The sequence below is a fragment of the Zerene cesonia genome, unplaced genomic scaffold, assembly GCF_012273895.1.
Source record: "Zerene cesonia ecotype Mississippi unplaced genomic scaffold, Zerene_cesonia_1.1 Zces_u003, whole genome shotgun sequence".
Lineage (NCBI taxonomy): Eukaryota > Metazoa > Arthropoda > Insecta > Lepidoptera > Pieridae > Zerene > Zerene cesonia.
The window spans coordinates 209603-229340 of NW_024045133.1; the positions used below are offsets into that span (position 1 = coordinate 209603).

Genomic DNA, 19738 nt, shown 5'->3' on the forward strand with positions numbered 1-19738 from the left:
CGTTGCGTTTCATAAGACAATATCCTCCCTATTTAATTCCACAAGATTGTACACTTGTGACGTCACATCCAGGTTGTAACGACAAATGAGCACATCCGCTATTTAACCGCCACAACTCATAATGTTGGTTTGTTCCAAATTTGAATGAACGTATACAAACTTTTTTCTAAACGTAATTGGGAATTATATGTCTCGTAATATGAGGAACTGTGTAAGTTTAAAATCGCTGGCTGGCTAGTAACAAAAAGAGCTTATATGTAAAAAAAAAGAAAAAAAATCATTCATAAGCATTAAGTCATATCTAAGCTTGGAAATCATTCGCATCGTGCTTTCAAGGGCACTTGAACTTTGCAAACTTAGCCACAACTTCATTGATAACTTACTTATCTTGCTTATCGCCACTTTATCTGTAACCTCAGACGCTTGCCGCGTTTTTAATCTATGCACGTGTAGAACGAATTACGAAATTTCCGAACTTCAAACCCGAATTTGAATTCAAATTTCGAACGTGCAGTGACGTTCGAGAATGAGACCACACTCGGGATAATTGCCATGAAACGTAAAAAATGGATGCGGCATTAAAAGTAATTTCTTTTTTATCGATTCTTGGAAATATGCCTTTAAGTATACTTAACTATAGTTATAAGTCAATACTGTCAGAGAACAGTACCTACACAACTCAATCTAGACTACTCCCGATTATGAACAGACAAGCTGTAAACCGCGGCGTCACTCGCGTGGTATCCGGGTAAAACCTGTGTACTAATGTAGACTATCTATCTCTGTACCGAATTTCAGGCAGATATAAGATATTTTCGCATGCAAGAGTAACAAACATCCATACTTACAAACTTTCGCGTTTAGGAGGACTATATCAGATTGAAATGCCTTGACAAAAGGTTAGTAATTAGAAATTCGAAATTTATTAAGCACTAGTTGCGCCCCGCGGTTTAACCCGCGTAAGTCCGTATCCCGTAGGAACATCGAGATAAAAAGTTGCCTATGTGTTATTTCTGTTGTCCAGCTATCTACGTACCAAAATTCATGGCAATCGGTTCAGCAATTTTTCCGTAAAAGAGTAACAAACACACACATACATCCATCCTCACAAGCTTTCGCATTTAGAGTATTAGTAGTAGGATAGGATAGTAGGGAGTAGGATTACTTCAACCCACAGATAATATAACCGCTTGTCTATGCTCCTAGCATCCTTGGCCGCAATCTAATTCGGCGTGGGGCGCTTGGCCCCTTGCTGACGTCATCATAACGGACTCAATTCTGATATATAGAATTAAGATACATTACTGTATGGACTTGTTGTAGTTTATGGTTATTTGAAATAAGAATTGTAGAGTTATTGCATGTTCTGTTGTATTGAAATTTTTGGCGCTATTTTTGGAGGCGAATTAAAAAAAAAAAACTAAAAAGTTTTGACAAAAGAGTTTCAAAGTTGACGTACATTAAAAGAATTGCTTATAAATAATTTTTATGAATGTTTCACGGTACCAATACATATAATAGTTATGTGAAATCAATTATTTCACATTTTTTATATGTCTTTGTCAATCTGCGAAACACGGGAACCGAAAATAACAGAGCTTTCACTAACAACACTTTCTTTACTTTTTGTATAGCAAATTTATACAATCCCGATTAACTGTTTTTCTATTTCCACACAAACGTTCACAATTACAATATACAAGACGCTCGCCCCGGCTCCGCTCGGATATCAAGATTCCTTTTTTATCCCAAGAGAGCATTTAATCGGGATAACAAGTATCCTATCACCCAAGTCAGCTCATACCCTGTCTGTATACCAAATTTTATCAAAATCCGCAGCGTGTTAGACGGACAAACATCTAAACAAACAAACATTCACATTAACAATATTAGTGTGATATATATAGTTATCTTATAAATATATATATATATATACTAGCTGCACCCGGCAAACGCTATTCTGCCTTACTCTTATCGTTTAGTGGTATGAAAAATAGATGTTAGCCGATTCTCAGACCTACCCAATATGCTTACCAAATTTCAGAGGAATCGGTCGAGCCGTTTCGGAGGAGTATAGAGACTAACATTGTGACACGAGAATTTTATATATAAGATATATAGTGTGAAGTAGGGGTTATACGCGAACAAAGCCGCGGGCGCCCACTAGTTGTATCTAAACAACTTCAAAGTGGGTCAATTGGGCGTATGTCACAATGAGGCCACAGATCTGTTTGATATATCACAAATAAAAATTAGAACATATGATAACAACTAAGCATCGCAATGTTTGCTAATAGTTCATAGGTTCAATTCACCGAATTATTTAGTTATCTGTGGCGTTCGTTATACCACAGATAACATAATACTAAGTTATGCTTGGACCATACAAGGTTTTTAAAGTTATGCTAAATTTAAAACCTATATTAGATATGTACTAGAGAGCCTACTATAGCCTTGATGAATATATGGAAGACTAGCAGCACCTCGCGGTTTCACCCGCGTAAGTCCGTATCCCGTAGGAATATCGGGATAAAAAGTTGCCTATATGTTATTCCACTTGTCCAGCTGTCCACGTACTAAATTTCATAGCAATCGGTTCAGTAGTTTTTGCGTGAAAGAGCAACAAACGCACACACATCCTTACAAACTTTCGCATTTATAATATTAGTAGGATAAGTAGGATGACAATACATGGAATGTTGTCGCTTAAGAACCACAGGTCAATTCTTTGGCATCATTATTTTAAATAAAAAATCGTTTATTTCATTTTGAATCTTACAAAATAAATAACTTTAAGAAAGTACAGAGTTTGTTGCTGGCTCTTCTCTGTAGAAACTGCCTTCCGAACCAGCGGTAAATTATAACTGTGTTGTGACGATTTAAAAGTGCTTCTATAAGAAGTCTTATTGTTAATTATTATAAATAAAACTGTATTCAACGTTTTTTCTGCTTTTTCATTTGAAGGTTAATTTTCTAATTTAGAATATTAATACAAAAATAACACGATGGGAATTGAATATAATGCGATGTCGCGAGTAAACTTAGTGTTCCTATAAATTCAATCAATTTTAATTTAATTTGCATTAGATTGGCGAAAAAAAAGTATCATAGTAAACACAGTTTCTTATAATAAAATCGTATTATTTATTATAATAAATAGCTAACATTATGTCGTTAAATTCCGAACGAGTTCCAATTTCAAATGCACTATCTGGCGGGCGCCATAGACAAAGGACTTTTGGCGCGAACGCTGCGTTCTTATTTCGAACAATACGCGTGACGTCACCAACGGTTCTTGCAAGATTGTGGTCCCACCGCAGCGTGTTATTATGCAATTTTGAATCTTTTGTCCACGCAATTAGGGCTATTATTGTATGTGCCGCGCATTGTTTGAGAATAATTAGGTTGAAGTAATTGCGCAAATTGCATGAGGCTTTTAAATATGAATTGTTATATCCATTACAATTCCTTAGCGAGTCGAATGAAAGGTTTATGAATTTAAAATATATATAATTTTTTTTATAATGGGGAGCGAATTTCCAGTTTCCACGTCGCGTTCGTTTCCTGTATGTTTCTTTTCGCATTTTAATACTCATCAAAATCGGTTTAACATTTCAAGGTATACAACGAAACTTATGTTATAAAGAGGAAACATTTGTATATTTGTATGTATGTTTGTAATGTTTTCACATAGCATTTTCACTGAGAGACGTAGGCTATATGTACCGCGGGCGAAGCCGGGGCGAAGAGCTAGTTTGTGCGTATACCGGAGGAGAAAGGTGTTTTCTATTCGAAATTACTAAGCCGATTGTGAAGAATTTTTACCAGATATAGATGTATTTTTTGATATCTCTAAGTGTTGTGAGTGTCTCTGAGTGTGTGAGTTTACTTTTAATATTATTAATACAGCTATCAAAGCGGATGTAACTGCATTTTAATTAAACATGTTTTAGCATTGATAACAAATAATGCGATATTAATATAAACTTATTGAGTGGATTTCTGCGAACTTCTATTAATAAATGATACAGTTATCAGCTTTCAACGGCTCCCAAACGGCCTAACAGATTTTGTTGAATTTCAGTAGATAGATAGACCATGTATTTTAATATTAATACAATTCTTAACTAAATAAACGTGGCTTAATTGTCTCACTTGCTCTTACGCAGAGTATACGTAAGGAAATTATTGAATCCCGCCGATCCTAATCAGGATAATGAGATAAACTCATGAAACTATTGTATTGTCACCGATCCGCGATAAGTGTACAGAGTTTGAGTTCAATCTGTCCGTTTGAAGTCGAGCAAAATCGAGTCTTAAGTTGGTTACATACAAACATACAGGTGAAGCTAATAAAAGTGTGTTAAAACCACAGTCCAATTGAGAACCTTTTATGAGAAATTTTGAAAGAATAGAAAAAATTTGATCACGAGGCAGGATTGAAAACCTTTTAGTTTATCGGAACGTCGGTTAAAATTTTATTCCTATTTAATACGTAAAGTGATTTTTATAAATAAATAAATAAAGATATAAACACACAGAGCGTAATTAAGTAAAGATAACTATAACGGAAATTAGAAATAACAAAACAGGATAAATTTATAGTAACATAATAAATAATAAATTATAATAGTTTGCGGCTCTATAGTCTGCCTTTATATGTTAATTAACATCTAATTATCCTACTAATATTATAAATGCTAAAGTTTGTGAGGGTGTGTGTGTTTGTTGCTCTTTCACGCAAAAACTACTGAACCGATTGCAATGAAATTTGGTACGTAGACAGCTGGACAACTGGAATAACATATAGGCAACTTTTTATACCGATATTCCTACGGGATACGGACTTACGCGGTTTCAACCGCGGATCACAGCTAGTATATATATAATAACAAATAATTCTCGGTAGTAGCGACATTCTATAGTACAGTAGTAGTCAGTAGTAGTCTCTTGATAGCGAAAAGAAGACTATATTTAAACTTTTATACTAGCTGACCCGGCCAACGCTGTTCTGCCTTACTCTTATCATTTAGGGGTACGAGAAACAGATTATGGCCGATTCTCAAACATACCCAATATGCACACAAAATTACATAAGAATCGGTCCAGCCGTTTCGAAGGTGTTCGATAACTAAAATTGTAACACGGAGATTTTATATAAGATGTTATAATATGACTCTCCCTGTTTATTTCCTTTGTATCTTCTTATGTAAATTCTCATGCATTTTCTTTAAGGTTATGTGTTTTTTTATTATTTTCTATATTTGATTGCTGTCAATCCATCGTCCAACACGTACTTTCTTTAGTGGTTGCCTGGCGGAGACTGCTTTTAGCAGTAAGTACTCTATACTCTTGCCATGTTATTTCGTTATATTAAGTATTCCAAAACTACAATACAATAAATATGAATGAATGAAATGAATGCATGAATGAATTAAATATTCTTTATTGAACACTCAACAAACAATTAACTTAAAAAAAAAATAGGAAATGTAGTGCAAAGTGCGGCTTTATTGCTCAATAGCAATTTCTTGCAATTAAATATTTCCCAATAACTAATGAAACAAAAAAAAGGTGTGTATGCGATTCACACACGATAGAAGTGAAACTTCAGTAAATCGACAAAAGAATGAGATGAATATATATAAAATAGTATGTATATATCCGTCTCATTCTTTGCCGGCTTCATTCTAGACATTTTTGTATTTGTGTCTCTCACCTGTCGTTTTTCCGTTGCATCAGCTTTGAAATCACAACGATTCTAAAGAAGTTTCACTTCAATAATGAAAATAACAACACATAAGATATATATTACACGCATGCCCAAACCCGGTCATAAATATAAGAAAACAAGACCCTGTAGCTGTAGCGGATCGAACAATAACATTCGAAATTTAAACACGGGCATAGACAACTTCCTCATCCCTCGGGGTCGCGACCTGTCAAACAATGCGCGCGAATTCCCGTGCGAATCTGGATCATCTGATTGTCTATTGTTATACATTTTTTTTTTCTTAACTTCTGGGGGTGACGCGGTACTGAGAATGGTTATGGATGCCGTTCCCATGGCAACAGATGGACAAGATGGACCACTGGTTGCAAAAAAATCGCTCTAACAATTGTCTAATTATAATATGGAGCATTCACGTGACAGCTGAGACTAGAAATGTATTTAACTTCGTACTTCACTACGTATAAAACAAAGTCGCTTTCTCTGTCCCTATGTTCCTATGTATGCTTAAATCTTTAAAACTACGCAACGGATTTTGATGGGGTTTTAATAGATGAGTGATTCAAGAGGAAGGTTTATATGTGTAATAACATCTATTAAACTACTCCCAATTGACGTGTGCGAAGCCGCGGGCGAAAGATAGTTAAAAATAAAAGTGAATTTAATTTCGTAATAATAGAAAGTTTCTTTACATTAATGGTTCATATTTTATAAAAGAAAACTATCGGAACATTGAACTAATAATTAAAATATCGTTTGACTAGCGGTCCGCCCCGACTTCGCCCGTGGTACATATATAGCCTATAACCTACCTCGATAGATGAGCTATCTAACACTGAAGGAATTTGTCAAATCGGATCAGTATTTCCTGAGATGAGCGCGTTAAACGAAACAAACAAACTTTGGAAAATAGGATTACAAGGCGTTGGTTGGTCAATATTGTAAGCTCTAGAGTCTAGATTTATCTAAGTTAAAACAAACTTTATGTTAAAACTAGCTGCGCTCCGCGGTTTCGACCGCGTAAGTCGGATCCCGTAGGAATATCGGGATAAAAATTTGCCTATATGTTATTCCACTTGTTCAGCTATCTACGTACCAAATTGCATTGCTATCGGTTCAGTAGTTTTCGCGTGAAAGACACACACATCCTTACAAACTTTCGCATTTATAATATTAGTAGGATGTCTACTGTCCAGTTAGCCGTTTTAATTTCGTTATATTTCCACTAAATGGCGCTAAGGAAAAATCACGAAGACAACCACACAGACCCTTCTAGTGCAATCTTGGGGGTCAAGTATAGATGGTCCTTCGAGACCGCATCAGCAGTAACCAGCCTAACTAGCCCCGTCACGTGCTAAGCTTTGAGCAAATATTGTCAGTTCAACAACCTAACCCTTTATCAAGCCAGGATGTGAGCAATAACTAGTACAGTCAAGTGCAGAAATTATCCTACTAATAATATAAAAAAGTTTGTAAGGATGTGTGTGTGTTTGTTGCTCTTTCACGCAAAAACTACTAAGCGAATTGCGATGAAATTTGGTGTGTAGACAGCTGGACAACTGGAATAACATATAGGCAACTTTGTATCCCGATATTCCTACGGGATACGATTTACGCGGGTGAAACCGCGGGGCGCAGCTAGTGTATTAATAAATACACGTTACGAACTGTTTGATAGTTTAAAAAAAAGGGTGTTCAGGCATCATGGTTTTTAAAGATCCAATGTCAAGAGGTATAGAATATATTTAATATAATAAACCACTTCAGTCGTCGACTGTATTCTACTATAGTCTCGTTGACAATACATATATTAGGCTTAAAGAACACCTTTTTGTTAGCATTTCTGTGTATTTGTAAGCTCTGCTTCGTCTTATTGCCATAATCTACCCTACAATCGTGGTGGTAGCGCTTACCATCAGGCGACCCACCAGCTCCATTGCCGACGATGACATAATAAAAACTAAGAGGAAACTTCTAATTTTATATTTTTGTATAAAGTGAAGTCCCGTGTCCCCTACTGGGGTATGGGGCAGATGATATACATCTGTTTCAGTGATCGATTTTCTTTATGGACAAGTAGGTGATCAGCCTTCTGTGTCCTACCAGACCGAGACATTTTTTTTATTGTCCCCACCGGGAATCGAACCCAGGACCCCTCGGTTCTATGCTCACGCGTCTACCACTGTGCTTGCTTCACGTAAACTTCTATTCTCAGGCAATATTAGTGTATATAAAACCCGAGAATTGCCTAACGCATCCGAAGAAGCGAGATCAAGGGCTTATAAATAAAATTCCATTAAAGTAATAATCACATTTTATACCCATAGATAAGAAAAATCAGTGCACGAAAAAAAAGTAGCTCTGGAACGCAGCGGCCATGATGGATATAAAATGGCGCGAAACGCGATGAAAAAATAACATCGCGACTTATAGGGTCTATAGTCTATGGTCATGTTTGGTCTGTGCTCGCTGCGTCTTCTTTTTTTGAATCTGTGACAGGTTATACGATGTAATTATGGATTGAAGATAATTTAATGATTAGATTTATCGTTGGGAATTATGTAACAAGCCTCGCGATCTTCCGTTTCCTTTTCTTATGAACGCTTCGTATTTAATGGATAAAGAAGCATAGATACTTGAACTACCCGTAGCTCGGTTCATCCTCTTTGAATTTCTCGAGCTACTAACGTTGTTACCACTCGTAAATATTAATCAACTAGCTGCGCCCTACGGTTTCACCCGCGTAAGTCCGTATCCCGTAGGAATATCGGGATAAAATGTTGCCTTTGTGTTATTCCAGTTGTCCAACTATGTGCGTACCAAATTTCATTGCAATCGGTTCAGTAGTTTTTGCGTGAAAGAGCAACAAACACTCATACATCCTCATAAACTTTCGCATTTATAATATTAGTAGGTAATAACTAGGAGGATTTGTAGGATGTAATATTCTAAAGCGCTTTTAATAGTCTATTTGAACGAATGTTTGAATTTTTAGTTCAAATTATTTACTGTTATGTTAAATATTACGCAAACAGACGCCACGTTCCGTCAGTAAATATGAAACCTTTCATAAAACAAATCTAAATAAGCAACGCATTATGTGAGCGATTACATAATGTTGACGCAACGCATCAAGTTCATTACCGCCCTGTCAGTGTCAAACATACAGCCGAGTTCAAATTCGGAACTTTCTATTTACCGTTCCAAATTTGAATCTCAACGTCTTCGTATCATAGACGTGTGTACCGGTTGTCGTTTTTTTTTTTTTTTTTTTTGACGCGTGAGCCGGTTGTTTTGTGGTCAACGCCGGTGTGATGCTCTGTAGTCTATGGTTAGTGTTCTTTTTTTTAAATTGTTCGTATGCGTAATATAAAGTATTGTTGGGTGTGTAATGATAGAATTAGATAATTTTTAAACGTGTCTAGACCGATTTTGATTATTTTCATAATGTAGTCGCGTATAGAAAAGTCATCCCAATTATAAACGTGAAAGTTTGTAAGTATGGATGTTTGTTACTCTTTCACCCGACAATAGCTAGTCGCTTCAGCATGAAATTTGGTACAGAGATAGATTAGTCGGGACTAGCGTATAAGCTTTAGTCGAGTACCACGAGATTAAATGTATAATTTATGAAATAAAAGATATAATATCTTAATGTTTATTTATATATTTAGGTATCATTACATAGTATAAAACGAAGTTCGAAGAAATCGCATAAGAAGAAATCGCTTTCTCTGTCCCTATGTCCCTATGTATGCTTAAATCTTTAAAACTACGCAACGGATTTTGATGGGGTTTTTTATAGATAGTGATTCAAGAGGAAGGTTTATATGTATAATAACATCTATTAACTACGCCGAATTTAACGCGTGCGAAGCCGCGGGCGAAAGCTAGAAAAAAAATAAAACCTATTTATATTTTTCTAGTTTTTTTTTAATTTTACAGACATATATTTTTTTATTAAAACGAAATATAATTACATATGGCAACATTCGTTTGTTATTCTTTTTTTTATTTCATCCAAACGCGTTCAACGATTCAGGCATTACAGACAAACATACGTAACATTTATAAATATATTTAATATTATCCCATCGGAGGATCCCACACGCCTCATTACGACATTCTTTAGAACCGGTTATAGCATCAGTAAGGTGACTCGGAGAATCCCACTAATATTGTGCTGGATAAACGTTTGATGCTTCAATCTGAAACGGCTGAACTGGTTTTGATGGGATTATGAAAATTGATAGATCATAAATCGAGAAGGCGGGTACATCTCGATGATGTTTCATGAAACTGATATTTCCAGCGATCAACGCCGCGTGCTAGAGGTAGTATATCAATTTAAAACGAATTTAGCTTAATTATTTAATTGCTATGGTAACAGCTGGCGCGCGCCGCTTCCGTCTCTGTCACATACAAGCCGCCCAACCTGGCTTTACACGTATAAGCAGGGGGTGAAAGAAATAAATCATGTATTCTATGTATATATAAATAATACTAGCAGCGCCTTGTGGTCTCACCCGCGTAAGTCCATATCCCGTAGCTAATTCTTCAGCTTCTCTCCGTCTTCTCTGTTTTCTTCTATCTACAAAAAATGAAATGAAATCCTACTTTTCAGTATTTTTCCTTAAAATCTTTAAAAAGATCCATCTTTTACTATTATATATGAATCCACACGCAACATATAAAATGCCGAATGAAACAAAACACCACACACGTTTTGACTAAGCCCATCTCTTTCTAACATATAGCGCCATCTCTCTCTTCACTCAGATATATAATTACACTTTACGTAAGAGAAAAGAAATATTTTTTTCTTTGTATCGATATATAGGAGATTTATTATGTTTTATTAATATATAGACATTAAAATTATACCATTAAACCATTAAAATAAATATTGTGAAAATTAAATATAGAGAAACTAGTTATCGTGAAAGAAATTCTTATAGGAGCGAATTCTAACCTCAAAAAATAATATTAAAATCGCAGTCTCTTGCCTGCTCTTCTCTGTAGCAACTGGCTTCCGAACCGGTGGTAAATGTTACAACTGTGTTGTGACGATTCAAAAGTGCTTCTTAAAATCTAATTTGAATAAATGTTTGAGTTTTGAGTTTGAGTTTGAGTTTGAGATTGAGTTTGAGATTGAGTTTGAGTTCAAATTAGATTTTGAATTTGAGTTTGTGTTTGAGTTTGAGTTAGAATTGAAGTGTGATACAATATATTGATTTCGCTCGCACCCTCTCGCGGACAGCTGTCGGGGTTAACGCACGGGGGTGATGTCAACCGAAACCTATTCAATTTGTATCAGGGTATAATCCTTCCTACTAATATTGTAAATTCGAAAGTTTGTAAGTATATGTGTATGTTTGTTGCTTTTTCACGCAAAAACTACTGGAGCGATTGCGATGAAATTTGGTACGTAGAGAGCTGGACAACTGGATAACACATAAGCAACTTTTTATCCCGATATTCCTACGGGATACGGACTTACGCGGGCAAAACCGCGGGGCGCAGCTAGTACCTTCTAAACTTATAAACGCGTAATAAACTAGTGTGCTTTTTGTTAACGTTAGCCTTCAGTTTGTATGAAACTGAATCTTTTTAGACTCGATTTTGACCCACTGCAAACGGACAGATTGAACTCAAACTCTGTACACTTATCGCGGATCGGTGACAATACAGTAGTTACATGAGTTTATCTCATTATCCTGATTAGGATCGGCGGGATTCAATAATTTCCTTACGTATACTCTGCGTAAGAGCAAGTGAGACAATTTATTTGAATCTATAATTAAAGCTTGTTATTTAGTCTTTATAAGCTATGTTGTGTTTAGAAATTAAAAACTTTTTAACGGATTTTAAACGCGATTTATTCATTATATTATTAATCCGACGTTTCGAACACTTTACAGCGAGCGTGGTCACGGGGAGACTGTCTCCCCTCAGTCGTGACCTATAAAGAAATCGCGTTTAAAATCCGTTAAAAAGTTTTTAATTTTTAAAACTACCTTCTCCGTCAATTCTTAATCCCTTTCCAATATGAAGTCATCACTCCATTTGCAGAGGCTGCTGGTTAAGGCCTGCAAGGACCTTACGCCTCTCCAAATGTCCATGTGCGGTGGTAACTTACCATCAGGCGACCCACCAGCTCCATAGCCGACATGACATAGAAATAAGCTGGTAACTTAAGTTCAGTCGCCTAACCGACTGCCGTTAAGTAAAAACTCGTCACGGGAGGTTGCGCAGTGCCTGGTGTACTGGACTGGAACAGGCGTTAACGGACAGCGGATCTGCTAGACGTGCCACATGGCTTCGCTTGCATATAATAACCTTACTAATATATACTTAGAATATCACACTTCATGCTGATATATGTGAAAGTTTGTTTGGTTGTTTGTCCGTCAAATTTTGTGAAATTGTAAGATTCTGATGAAATGTGGTATTCGGACAGGGTGTGAGCTGACTTGAGTGATAGATTGTATTCCGATTAAATGCTCCCTTGGGAAAATAGGAATCTCGGATCCGGGCGGAGCCGGGACGAGCGTCTAGTCTTATATATAACCGTCACATTATCCGCAATGGACTTCTAAACTGCTCGACCGATTTTAATAAAATCCGCACGCCACGTGCAGTTTGATCCAACTTAAAAGATGGGATAGTTTATATTATTTCAATTACGATAAATGACTACGGGCGGAGCCGGGGCGGGCAGCTAGTATATGTTTACTCGTCAACAACATTGAAAGAAAACTTAATTATAATTAGGGCTTATAAAGAAACTACCGTCAAATTGTCATCGCATCGCGAAATCATAAGACCCAGTACAACTAGTGGGAAGTTAAAGTAAAAAGACAAACAAAGAAAAAAAACAGCTAAAACCCTACTAATATAATAAATGCGAAAGTTTGTAAGTATGTGTGTGTTTGTTGCTCTTTCATGCGAAAACTACTGAACCGATTGCAATGAAATTTGGTACGTAGACAGCTGGACAACTGGAATAACATATAGGCAAGTTTTTATCCCGATATTCCTACGGGATACGGACTTGCGCGGGTGAAACCGCGAGGCGCAGCCAGTTATAAATAAACCAAATCTTTGTGGAAATTATCTTAAATTTTGGTTATGACGCCTTCGGTCGGTTGCCTGGAAGAGATCGCTTAAATGACAAGCTGACCTATTTATGCTGCTTTTCTTAAATTACTTTGTATGTATCGGATATCATGCCCACACCATATCAGCAGAATAATGTGTTTTTGTTTAAAAATACATCCGAATTGACATTTTCTCAAGTCGGTTGAAAGTTAAAGTTAAGGATTCCCACGATAAAATTACCATAAGCTGTGTATTAAGTTAGAAACATGCACATAAATATATAAAACTTAAGTATTATTGCAAAAGGATTACAAACGTGGAGTAACTTGAAGCAACTACGTAATAAGACGGGATTCTGTGAGATTGTTTTAAACTATTTAACGGTTTAAAAAGCGGTTTTTTTAACACTCTATGTGGACGATTTACGCAAATCTATACTAATATTATAAAGCTGAAGAGTTTGTCTGAACGCACTAATCTCGGGAACTACTGGTGTGATTTGAAAAATTATTTCATTGTTAGATAGCCCATTTATTGAGGAAGGCTATAGGGTATATATGTACCACGGGTGAAGCCGGGGCAGACCGCTAGTATGTTTATAATATTATACCATATCAGAGCCCAGGTTTCACCTCAGGTTTCCTGAGAGGCATAACTTTTTAGTAGACACACATAGTAGTCTAGATATTAAATTTAGTTTTTCTTGTGTGTGTGTGTGTGTGTGTGTGTGTGTGTGTGTGTGTGTGTGTGTGTGTGTGTGTGTGTGTGTGTGTGTGTGTGTGTTTTGTTAGGACTGGACGCTCGTCCCGGCTCCGCCTGGATATCAAGATTCCTGTTTTAAGGTAGCATTGAATCGGGATAAAAAGTATACCACATTTCATCAAATCCATAATTTCAGCGCAATTGACAGACAAACAGGCAAACAAACAAACCACCACATTCATAACATAAGTATGACTCAAAACACGTACGGAACCCTAAATAATAACTACTCAACATAGTAGACGGTATAGGGGCGACCGCAGAGTAATAAAATACATAGCGATAAAGTAGTAGGTATTTTTAGTATTCGCAATTTTATAGTCTGTACCGTTAGCAACGTCGCGTATGGCGGTGACCCATCCGGAGGTCGGCTGCTGGGTGCGTTGCTTAACCTTTGTAAATTTTGATGTTTTGTTGAAGTGAAACTTCTTTAGAATCGTTGTGATTTCAAAGCTGATGCAACGGAAAAAGCGACAGGTGAGAGACACAAATACAAAAATGTCTAGAATGAAGCCGGCAAAGAGTGAGACAGAAATATACATACTATTTTATATATGTATATATATTCATCTCATTCTTTTGTCGATTTACTGAAGTTTCACTTCTATCGTGTGTGAATCACATACACACTTTTTTTTTTTGTTTAAATTAAGATATATATTGTTGTATTAATAGGGCCTTTTAATTTATTTATTATCCGATTTTTATAAGAAGATTCTCAATTTGATTTATTTTGAACTAGCTCTTCGCCCCGGTTCCGCCCGTGGTACATATATAGCCTATACACTCAGTGGAGTTACAGCTTTCCAATGGTGAAAGAATTTTTGAAATCGACAAAGCAGTTTTTGCGTGAAAACGTTACAAACATACAAAAGTTTGCTCCATACCTTATTAGTGTAGATTATCATATGTGTGCGTGTGATTTCATGTGTGTGTGTGTCATTAATTTCTGTAGTCCTTAAAATTTAAATGCATATATTAAAATGTAATAAATTAAATTTAAGAGACGATTAATGATATTGAAAATTAATTAATAACCTAACGTCTAAATTGGGTCAGTTGATAGCTTATCATGTTTTGCAATATTAGCATAGAGGCATACTAGCTTTGCCCCGCGGTTTTGCCTAATTCTAAATCCGACTTAATCTATCTGTGCTGAAATTTCTACAAATTCGATTCATCCGTTTTGGCGCGATATCTCATTAATACACATATACGTTATCGCAAACGACGGGTTAGATAAAGACTTGGCTCGATTCTCATTTTAACTGACTTTATAAAGTATTCAACTATATTTCAGTACTAATTCCAGTGAGAGAGTGACAGCGCTATAACCTATATAGCTGTCTCCTTCCCACACTGGAATTGACACTGCTTCTAGACGTCCCCGTGACCCCCCAGGGCGGCGAGCTAGTCCATAATTCCATGCAATAGAACACGTAGTAATAAAAAAAACAATAAAATATATTGATATTCGGTGAATTGATACAATCTGACCACCTACCAATGCACAGACAGAAGTTCCATAACAAATAATTATATTTTATATGTACTATGTGGGAGTCGAGCACGCTTCGGCACGAATTGGGCCAGCACGCAACGGGCAAGTACCACACACCCACAGAAAACCGGCGTGAAATAGTAGCATAGTAATATTTTTCATTCGGTGAGTGTGGGAGTCGGAAGTCGGAAGCCAGCATCCTTTTCCTTACCCTTCCCAGTACTTTCCTTAATTTCCCTCTTTTCCATTTGCAAATGGCTGGTATCCTACTCTAAATAACAATATACAGTTTCCTGCTAAAATTATAAAGACAGTTAAATTTTTGCTTAAGATCGCATTACGTAAAACTGGTAGTAGTTTCAGTTAAAATAACTTATCGTATTCAACTTTTACAACAGCGCAATAAAAATCACTTTCCACGTACAAAGCCTTTAAAAGTAAACGAAACAGAAGTACAATAAATACTGAATAGTTATAACAAAAAAACAAAAGACAAAAAGCACCCCAAAACGTGCAAAAATTTGTCTTATGACATCATTTCGCGCCACAGCCGCCATGCCTTTCATTCTAACTCGTTCAGACGCCATATGCAGGAAAGAGATGACAATATAAACAAGACGGCACAGCGATAACGTTCGAAAATTAAATGTATCCCATTCACAACTGTTACAGATAATAAGCGATAATGAGTGTTTATTTTTTTTTAATAGGCTAAGGTTTTCTTGTAATCTCTTCTTATTAACTAAAGCTTCTGCAAATGAGAATTTAATAATAAAATTTCATGTTTATCAAATCCCACGGCCAAGTGTGCAGCGGGTACAGATAATTTCAAACCAATTTGCAAAAAAAATCTTATTTCTTTTGACGTTTAATCATTTTTTCTCCTCATTATTCGTTGGTTCTATTACATTCTTTATACCTTTGTAATTACCTACATATTGGTTATTTTGATCTGTACGGCTCTTCCAGATAGCGATTACAGTTACTTTACAATACCATTTTAACCATCATACCTGCACCAGAAAACACATAACGTCACAATCAGTGTTTCGGTTAAAATAGTTATGACATCTGTCAAAACCTCAGTCTAATGGTCTAATGTTATGTTTTAAAAAAACAATAGCATAATTTCTTCGTTCAAAAACTTCAACATTCGCTTTCAATGTTGAAATTGAAATTTTCGCGAACACATGGTTCGAAATTCGTTTCAACGGATAATCCTTAAGGAGGTTGTTCAACTTTCCTACTCCCAAGGTTAGTGGTATGCTGCTGGTATGACGTAATCCGAATAAAATATATTACATTTAGTTCGCCAATTGCCATATTAAAATTGAAGCCTTAATTCTTAAACGTGGCAACGCCCAATAAATACTCTTGAACGGAAATTGGCAATTTTTTTATTATTATTCTCTAATCTCTTTCGTTTTTTGAATCGTGCAACTCTGATAGATTGATTTTTTAAGTTCTTTTTTATGAACATTTGGCTAAGGTTATGTCATAATGAGAAAAACACATTGACAATTAAAACAATTGTCCCCATCATCCAATTCTATACGAGGGCGGTACATATGAAGTTTTTAATTAAATCGCCGTTGCAAGTTAAATATAGGCATTACGATAACGTAGACGACTCAACATACATAACTGCCGTTTCATTCATATCCATATAGCTTAAGACTTCCGCTGTGACGGTTCTGAATGAAGTCTAGATCGCTTAAATCTAGACGGATACCTGGTTTAGTAATTTGTAGTACTAAACTTATATCACAATAGATGTATTTGTATAGATATAAAATTATCCATAATATACAGATAAGATGGGTTAATTTATCAATATGTAAAACATATATAAATATATACTAAATTTAACCATAAATAAACATTGATTTAGAAGTATTCAACTACTTTGTAATCACAATCAACATGGAAGTAATTAGGTTAATAGTTTATTTCTCAAATAAGTTTTAGATTAGACAATAGACACTTTATATTTTATGTTTTTGAATTTAGAACAAATATTTAACTAACTTATTTTGTCATGTACATTTCCAACCAGGCTTATTAAAGAAATTTATTGTTGTTTTTTTTATAAATGTCTTATAATGGCTATGTATTTAAATTATACTACTCACCCCGAGCATTGACAGTTAATCTCACAATGTTTGCTACTTTCGCCCCACATTTTCACAATATTTCACTAATTGTTTATAATAAATTAAAAGTCCATTATATTATTATTTTAATCACAAGAGAACACGATACGCCATACACTACGGCCGACCGTCGACTGAATGGGTATTGGATTGATGCCTGATGGTTGCTTTCCTTCACCCCCCTAACGATCCTACCTCACCTCTCCCGCTATACGGGATTAGGGAATGCTACCATTGTAGAAAATTCTACTAATTTGGTAGATGAATTGGTAGATTTTTAAAGAAATGTTAAAAAAAAGGTTAAATATGTTTCTTATAATTTAAGAGCGTTAATTTATTAAAAACACCAAATCTTTTTGGTGTGATTTTTTTAAATATCTATGTTAAGACTACAATTTAGCAATACTGAGTAAGATTATGAGGCAAGCCTGCGGCCCATATTATTATTATAATTATTTTACACGTTTTATGTTTTTTCTGAGTGAATAGAGGAAAAAGTTAGTATTTATTTTTTCTAAAATTATTTTTTTACTAATGCATTTTAAAGACGACAGAGGTTTTCTTTGGTAATTTTACACTATAAGGTTAGAGGATATGTGAAGATTTTTTATGCACGTAAACAATGTTAAGTGTAACTTACATATTGAATACCACATAATACATCGCATTATAAAATTTAAAGGAATTTAATGCAGTTTTGGACAGGTACCTAAAAACCGTTGGGTCTGACTAATAAAAAAAATAGTAGGTTTTCGTATTTCTAAATCTGGCGACATTTTACCCGTCTGACCGTACCCAAACCAGCACCAATTACACAAATATACTCTTTATACCAATTCGGTAAAGTTCAATTTCTTATTGTATTACTAAAAAGGAATGTCATTTAAAATTATATGGGAATGTGATCCTGTTTACACACACAACGGATACGTTACAAATAAAAATATACCTTATTCTGCAGACGCTAAAGTTAATTTTTAACCGTGCCAATAATTGTAGAATCACGCACACATGAACAACCGCTTCTAAGAAATCATATGGTTGTTATATATTTTGTTAATCCGAACTCGACTTAATGTTTAAGACGAGAAGGTTTAAAATCGTATGGTAAAAATATTTCAACCTGACCATATGATGCTGTGTTGTACGCCGGTCCTTATCAAAAAACTAAAATATTTTAGAAACTCGAAGCTTAAATAGTTTATTACGCAGTTATTTGTATAAGTTTCGGGTTCTACCGACCTGCAGTGCAGGGACCTGACTATTTTCATAGAAAATACTAAGGAAGTATCCTACTAATATTATAAATGCGAAAGTTTTTAAGTATGGATGTTTGTAACTCTAACGCAAAAATAGTTCATCGTATCTATATGAAATTTAGTACAGAGATAGACTATAGTCTTGATTAGCACCTAGGCTACTATTCATCCGAGTACCAGGCGAGTGACGCCGCGGGCTATAGCTAGTTATCATGTAATTCTCTCGAATATTCGAGATTCTATTAATTTTATGACTTTCACTGTATCGCAACTCATGACTTTTTGTTGTTTTTTTACGTCATATCGGGCAACTGATCTGGTGGTCCGCCTGATGGTGAGCGATCACCACCGCCCGTGGACAGAGCAGAGGTAGTGCTTCTGCCGATGTGCTGATTAGGGGAAAGGGTTAAGGAAACGACTGACGAAGGAAATCAAGATATTCTTTACGTTTTTACTAGCGGTCCGCCCTGGTTTCGCCCATGGTACATATATAGCCTATAGCCTTCCTCAATAAATGGGCTATCTAACACTGAAAGAATTTTTCAAATCCGTCCAGTAGTTCCTGAGATTAGTACGTTCAAACAAACAAACTCTTCAGCTTTATAATATCAGTATAGATGAGGGAAGATAAAAGTTATTGTACATTCAAATACTTAGTTCATTTAATATTAATTCTATTGTTTTATATTTTTTTTTATGTTGTATTTAACATAAGCTTGTATTTAAGTTACAATTAAGTTATTGATGTTTTACTTGAACATAGATAGATTAACGGATTTAGTAAACAATGTATAACATAATATCAAATTATTATAAACAAATATTTTGTTTATCGTAATTTTATAATAATATTATTTAAGCCAATTAAACATATGGTCGTTACATAAACATTTGATACACAAATAAATATTCGATTTAACCAAAATATGATAATAAAAATCTCACTAAAATTCAAACATTTATTTCTATAACTAGCTGCGCTCCGCGGTTTCACCTACTTAAGTCCGTATCCCGTAGGAATATCGGGATAAAAAGTTGCCTATATGTTATTCCAGTGGTCCAGCTATCTACGTACTAAATTTCATCGCTATCGGTTCAGTAGTTTTTGCGTGAAGGAGCAACAAACACACACACATCCTTACAAACTTACGCATTTATAATACTAGTACGAAGTAGGATTAGTAGGATAGTAGGAAGGATAGGTTTAGACTTCTTATAGAAGCACTTGATT

General features: G+C 35.3%; 1 protein-coding gene across 1 annotated transcript in view; it reads right to left on the reverse strand.

The window, feature by feature from the left end:
• Positions 1 to 17382, reverse strand: part of LOC119838509 (M-phase inducer phosphatase-like) — a 34225-nt gene extending 16843 nt beyond the window's left edge. Inside the window, exon 1 of the mRNA XM_038364471.1 lies at positions 17228 to 17382. Coding sequence (XP_038220399.1) covers positions 17228 to 17277 — 50 coding nt within the window. The 5' untranslated portion in view covers positions 17278 to 17382. The remainder of the gene's footprint in view (positions 1 to 17227) is intronic.
• Positions 17383 to 19738: the final 2356 nt, after the last annotated feature.